Below are 6524 nucleotides of genomic sequence, written 5' to 3' on the forward strand. Positions count from 1 at the left end.
GAGGCCCACAGTCCTGGAAAGGACCATCTGCTTTACTCTGTCCACTAATTTACACGTTCATCTTACCCAAAATCACTCTCCCAGAAACACCTGGAATAACGTTTGACCCATCTCTGGGGGCCCTCGTGGCCCAGCCAAGTCGACACAAAATCAACACAGACTCGGACTTGCCTTGGAGACTCGAGGTGCTGCAGACGAAGGACCACAAACATGGAGCTGTTCTCATGAAAATTAAGTTTACTGCTTGAAAAGACCAGAGAAGGACAGCTCGTGGCAACATTTCTGTGGAACAAGACGTCATCAGACCGCAGGTAGCAGGGACCTCAGTGTGCACGTTGGTTCCTGGGCTCTCTGGAGAGAAGGCCTGTCCCCGTGAGGGTCATGTGCCCCCACGCATTTGTATCCATTAAGTGAAATGTGTATCTTTTCAAGACTCCTCCCACGTTATATTCTTCACCAACCAATCACCAGTCCATCAGTAAACACACACGAGCAAACCCATAAATGGGATGAATGGCTTCCGGGAAAAAGCAAGACCAAGCAGAACAGCGGGTGCTGCTGACCGGTGGCTATTCTAAGTCAAAGCACCTGTGCTGGCCAGCGTCCCACTGCGAGGTACTTGTCCCCTGGGCCACCCCTCCCCGCCCAGACTCGCCTCCAGGTGGACTCGATGGAGCAGCAGCCGAGAGCAGCAACTTCCAGGCCGGTTCCGAGAAGGCCACAGCTTGTCTCGGGGCTCTCTCCAGGACTGCCCGCCCCGGGGGACGCCGGCCCTCGTGGGCAGCCCCGGGGGAGCCTGCCGTCAAGCTCTGAGTGGGGGCAGCCCCGCCCCATACGGCAGGGCCAGCCTCCTGCGACGTCAGCGGCTCTGGGCTCCTGAGCCACAGAAAAAGGACAAAGGCATGTGGGGTCACTGGTCCAGCCGCCATGGGAGCTCGGGTGCTGGCGGTTGACATGGGAGCCTCTTTTCCCGCACTCTCTTCGTCTTTGGGACCTGCCACATTCTGGCTGACCCCTGGTGTGGATCTTCTGTGCACCTCACATTCCCCAGATTTCCCACGGCCTCCGCTCTGCTCAGCCACTTTGCAGGACTTTGCCTGATGCCGAGTTGGCTGAGGGGTGAGCCCTGCCTTCCAGTCTGGATAGGGAAGCCTGGAATGTGGCATGACAATGCACCTGTCATCCACCGTGCCCCCTGGCTGCCCGGGCCCTTATACGGCTGCCACCAGATCCTCTGACTTTAGGCCCATTTAATACTTAACCCTGAGCGCCAAGCCCCACCCTGTGCAAATATTTATTTGGCAATTAAGGGCTCACCAGGACGAAGGCCACGAGAAGCTTCTCAGAGCCACTGCGGCGGTCGGGGTGGGGACAGCGGGAGGGTGGGAAGCTCGAGGCCCCTGAACCATGGGAGAGGAGCTGGGATGTGTCTGGAGGATCTGGGGCTTCATGGAATATAAAGCAAAAGATGTCCTACCTGCCAGGAGGCTGCAGGGAGGGGTGGTTGGCCACCTGTCTCCTGGGCAGGACGCGTCGGGGTGTCATGGTGCCGGGAGCTGGCCGGTGGCCCGTAGGGCACAGGACGTGTCCTGGTGCTGAGTCTCTGTGTGCTGATGATAGGATAGTGGAGGCAAAGCTAACTAAAGAGACGCAGAGCCCAGGAACGCCTTCACTGCGTGAGGTTAGTGGTCTGGAAAGATGCCTGAGGCTGGCTGGCAGTGAAGGAACGCCTCAGGGTTCAGGACGGCTGCCCTCGCCCCAGAGCTCAGGAATGGTGGGAAGGGGCTGCTGGGCTGTGTCCAGTCAGAGCCCCTGGGGATCGTGCGGGCCTCCCCGTGGCACCACCCCCAGGCCTTGCTCTCCTTGGGAGGGGCTGTTGTGGCTGAGGTGTGTCCTCTAGGAACCCCCGCCACGTGGACTCAGTAGCAGCCCCTGTGCTCTCCCTGACCCCCTGGGGATCTCCTGGGGGTCATTCCCCTCTGCTGTCCGGGTTCACAGAGGGGACGACACGGCACCTAGAAGCCTGACTTGTATTCCTCCGGGGAGCTGTCCATCCAGGGATTGAGGAGCCCAGTCCCAGCTGAGGGCCACACTCATGCTGACGGAAAATCCCCCAGTCCCCTGATGCAAATATGAAGCACACAGCCACCTTCAAATTAGCAAACGTCCGTTGCAGACCCTAGCGCTGTTCCTCATCTCCTGAAGCACCCTTCCGCCGCCTTGTTTGTGAGAAGCGTGGAACACCACCTCTCGCCAGGGAGGTGGAGGAAGGGCCAAGGGAGGCCCTACAGCTCTGGCTGAGAGCAGAGACCCTCGGCCACTGCAGAGCGTTGGCCTGCGGGGTGGTCCCAGTGGCCCCAGGGAGCAGCGCCAAGGGAGGTGTGGGGCCTGCCCCTCGGTGGGGACCCCAGGACGTGGCCAACCTGCAGGGCTTGGGGCCGGGTCCTCAGCCCCCTGCCTGGCCAGACCTGGGGCGAGGACCTCGGCTTCCCCGTGGCTCACCTGTAAGGTGACATAAACCAGCATACTGGCTGTCCAGGGCACTGGCCCTCTCGACTTCTCCCTAGAATTCTAATCAGAAGCAGGAGATGCAGCGCTCGCCTGACACCACACAAGCCGTCTTGAGCGAACGCTGTCGTGGGCGGTAATATCATGACGCGGCTTCTAAGCCATGTCGGCTGAGCGCGTAATAACAGAAAGGGAGAAGACACCGTGTGGCCTTGAATGGGAAAAGCCTAATTGGTTTTTAGCTGCATATGTGTATCAATGCGTAGAAGAAAGTTTACAAGAAACGCACCAAAACGTCAGCGACGGCGCCTGTTAGATGTGCACTGCCCTGGTGCTGACTTTCTTCGAACGGTCGTACGCACTTTCCACTGAAACTGCTTCATTATCAGGGAACCCCCCCGTGTGCTGGCGTGTGATGCGTGGGTGCGCTCCGCACACGCTTGTCTGCAGGGAGGCGTCCGGCTTTGTACGCGACTGGGAGACCCCTCGGTGACCAGTGACCTGCCCACCGCCTGGCTCACGCCTCGGGGCCCCTGTGGTAAACATGGGAATTGCCGCCACTTCCGAGAGCTGGTGCTGCCTGCCTGGGGCCTGCAAAGTCCCTCCTGCCAGGGCCGGCTGAGGTCAGGGCTCTGGGCTGAGCTGGCTCTAAGGAGAGCTCACGCTGGACTGCGCACGGTGTGCCGTTCGTCTGGTTCTGGAGGGGCTAACGGCTGGGAGCAGCTGTTCCCTTCCTGACTCCCCCAGCCAACCCCCTTGCTGCTGCTGGCCCCCCAGAAGGTGCCCCTGGGGCCGAGGGCGGCAAGCGCCACACTCACCTGAGTCTCCCAGCACCTGCGTGGGCTGTGGGCGTCAGGTGCTTTCCTGTCTATTAAATGGAGTCGGGGCCGGATGGTGGCCATTCCAGCCCACGGGCTCCCGGAGGCCACATCTCAGAGGGAAACGCTCCTTCATTGGCTCCCAGCACATCACAGGTGTGCCTCCCATCTTGGGGAGAGTAGATGGCGGTCAGGGCTTTCGAGGGTACGGAAACCCAGCACACCCAAGCTTGGCGGGGAAGGTTTTCTCCACCACCAGAGTCAGCAGCTGGTCTGCCCAGACCTCCCAGGCTCCGCCTAGCTGGGTTGGCCCCTGCGGCTGCCCCCACCCCGGGGATTCTCACAGTTCTGACCTGTGTCCAAGGCCAGGCTCCCTGAACTCCAGACAGCCTTGGACCTGGGCAGACTTCCCAGCCAAGGGTTGGACTGGGTCCTCCATCACCTCCCTGGCAACGTATGTGTGTGGGACACACGCCCATGGCCCATGCACACGCGTGTGTGCGCACTCACACACACCCACAGACCCCCTCCAGGCAGTGTCTCCACCATATACATGCTAGTGGGCATTGGGAGGTCTAACCCCACCCCCAGCGCCCCTGAGCATTCCATGGGCTGAAAGGGCCTCAGCGCTGGCATGCCCTTCTCTGCTCTGGACATTGGAGAGGTCCCTGCAAGTAGAGGGGGTGGTCCCAGAGGCACAGGGCAGAACGCTGGTGTGGGCAGCAGGTCACAAGGTAGAGACTCATGTCAGGGCTGGCTCGGACACCTGGCTCTGTTCCCAGGCCTCAGGGCAGGCCCAGGACCCCCTGCCTTGGTGCTTGAGGCACATACAACCTCTCTGGCCCCTCAGCTGTCTGGAGACATTGTCAGGGTTCTGGCATAACTTCTCTCTGACTCTCCTGGGTGGGCCAGCTAGTCACCCCCATTGTCAGACCTGCTCCCAGGAAAGCACGGTTCCCCCTGGCCTGTTTGCTGTCCCCACTCATCACTCTTGCCGGGCTGGGGACCTCTTGTCCCTTGCCAACCCTGTATATTTGTGGCTTCCCCACACATCCAACCTTTAACCCCAGCCAGTCCTCAAGGTCCCACCCCTGGCAACAGCTGTCCCCCGATGTACCCAGCTGTTTCCCCCAGCTATACCTGCCCCTTGGCCACACCTGCCTTCCCTGGACATAACTCCCCCCCAAAGCTGTGCCTGCACCCCTAAGTTGTACCTGCCTGCTTTCTCCCCCCACCCCTGTCCACTCTGTCCACTTTCTCTCCCAGGCCATTTCGCTTGCTGGGAACCCCTTCCCAAGACCCTCACCCCCTGCCTAATTTCTCTGCTCAGTCTACACGTTGCCCCGTGACTAAAGCCCCCCTGGTCTCTGTCCATTACTGACACAGCCTCGGTGCCTGGTCCTCACCTGCTCCTGGTCAGAGCTCGTGGGTACCATCCGGGAGGGGGGGTGTTGGCGTCCCTCTCTGCTCCTCTGTCCCCTGGAAGGTCTTACAGCTGCAGCACTGTTAGGCTTCCCGGAGAAGCGGGTATGAGGTTTCCTGATTTGACAGTGAAAAGCGCACACCCAGGGTGTGTGCCATCTGGTTTCCGCTTTTTACTTGCTCCTTATGCTGCGCCCACCCCACAGCAGCTCTAGGGTTTGAGGGAACTTAACTCAGGGGTGCTTGATGTCTCTGTGTTTCTCTAACTCTGGGTGCCAGTTACTTTCCCAAGTGCAGCCTCCTGCAGGACTTACCATGAGAGCCTGACGAGTCTACTTCTCAGCTCTTTGAGTGACTAATGCATTGGACAGTAGGCTCTTTTTCTGTGTGTGCTCCCTTGGAAAGGATGAGATATGTTCCCTGACTGTGATGATTTGTTTTCTGAAATGTTGTCTCTGTTCCCTTTGCTGGATTCTCCGTCTGAGACCTACATAAACGTTTAAATGTCATTAGAATCCACATCTTACAACACACTAACACAACACCTGCCATCGCCACCCGCCACGGACTCCGTGGATGGTCCCCCAACTTCCAGGGGGCCTCATGATGCCCCCAGATGTGAGGGAAGGGACCTTCCACCGTGCTCACCCCCCAGGACCCAGCCCAGGGAACATGGGCAGCAAGGAGGCAGCTGGGGGACCTGCCGATGTGTTTGGAAGCCTGGTGTTCAGTCTGTGACGTCTGGAGTCTGTCCAGACTCCCGTGCGCTGCCCCTCCTCCCAAGACGGGGAACGTCCCAGGGGAGGTCAGGGCAGAGCAAGGCCAGGCAACGCTGTGGGGAGGTGGGCCCTGCTGACCTGTGGGGACGGGGATGCGGCGTTTGGCTCTCAACATGGAGACCCTCTCGGTAACTAGTCCAACGAAGCGGTGTGTTAAAAACGACACATGGTGACCAAAAGTTTCCTCACAAAATGCAAGAGTGGTTTGACAGATTCCGAAAAGTGTGATCACCTCGGCTGATGCAGGAAAAGGTTAATAAATGTTAGAACCAACCCATTTGTGATTTTGAAGATCCCTCTTAGCGAAGTGTTCCTAAGAGTTCAACAACGTGATGAAATCTCACACCAGACCTCACAGGACCTGGGGAAGCCTCCCACCCGTTCTCTTTCAGACCTGGGTCGGGTCAGGGTGCCCCACGGCACGGCTACAAGCTCACATGGTCCTGGAGACCTGCTCAACAGGGTGATGAAAGAAAAATCAGCGAGAGGCACAGCATCTGGGTTTGAGAGAAGACATAAAAGCTGATGTTATTTACGGAAGATGTGAGCATCTATTCAGAAAAACCAACAGAACTGACGGGCGAACTATTAGAATCAGAGCCCAGCAAGAATGCTGGATGGAGGACTACAAACACCAGGAGCATTATCTTGAGGACAGTACGCTGCGTGAAATCAGCCAGTCGCCAAAGGACAACTACCGTATGGCCTCACTTATACGAGGAAACTGGACTGACCAAAGCCGTACGGGCAGTGGACGGCGGCACCGGGGGCTGGGTGCGAGTGAGTGTTTCATGGGACAGAGCGTCAGCTTGGCGGGATGGAAAGTTCTGGAGACGGACGTTGGGATGGTTGCACAACAGTGTGAACGTGCCTCGTGCCCCCGAGCTGTGTGCCAGAAAGGGTTAAAATGGTAAATTTCTGCGAAGTCTGTTTTATCACAAGAAAAAGATCAACATAACAAGAGAGAATAATAGAGAAGCCAGACATAAAAGGTCTC

The 6524-nt window shown here is 58.4% G+C and overlaps 1 protein-coding gene across 3 annotated transcripts; it reads right to left on the minus strand.

Moving 5' to 3' along the window:
* Positions 1–217: 217 nt before the first annotated feature.
* LOC103682057 lies at positions 218–4838 on the minus strand. Of its 3 annotated transcripts, none has more exons than XR_005831563.1 (4): positions 4733–4812; positions 3327–3495; positions 1478–1610; positions 218–876 (listed from the first exon to the last, which is right to left on the minus strand). XR_005831563.1 is itself a non-coding variant. In XM_040619346.1 (4 exons), the coding sequence occupies exons 3-4, from the start codon at positions 1543–1545 to the stop codon at positions 570–572; spliced, it is 651 nt and encodes a 216-aa protein (XP_040475280.1). In that variant the 5' UTR covers positions 1546–1610; positions 3327–3495; positions 4733–4812; the 3' UTR covers positions 218–569. The 3 variants fall into 3 exon arrangements, 2 of the variants coding, with proteins under 2 accessions (XP_040475280.1, XP_040475281.1); XM_040619346.1 differs by having other exon boundaries at positions 218–1152; XM_040619347.1 differs by lacking the exon at positions 3327–3495 and having other exon boundaries at positions 218–1152; positions 4733–4838.
* Positions 4839–6524: the final 1686 nt, after the last annotated feature.

This window comes from Ursus maritimus, unplaced genomic scaffold (genome assembly GCF_017311325.1).
Source record: "Ursus maritimus isolate PB19 unplaced genomic scaffold, ASM1731132v1 scaffold_32, whole genome shotgun sequence".
NCBI classification, from domain to species: domain Eukaryota; kingdom Metazoa; phylum Chordata; class Mammalia; order Carnivora; family Ursidae; genus Ursus; species Ursus maritimus.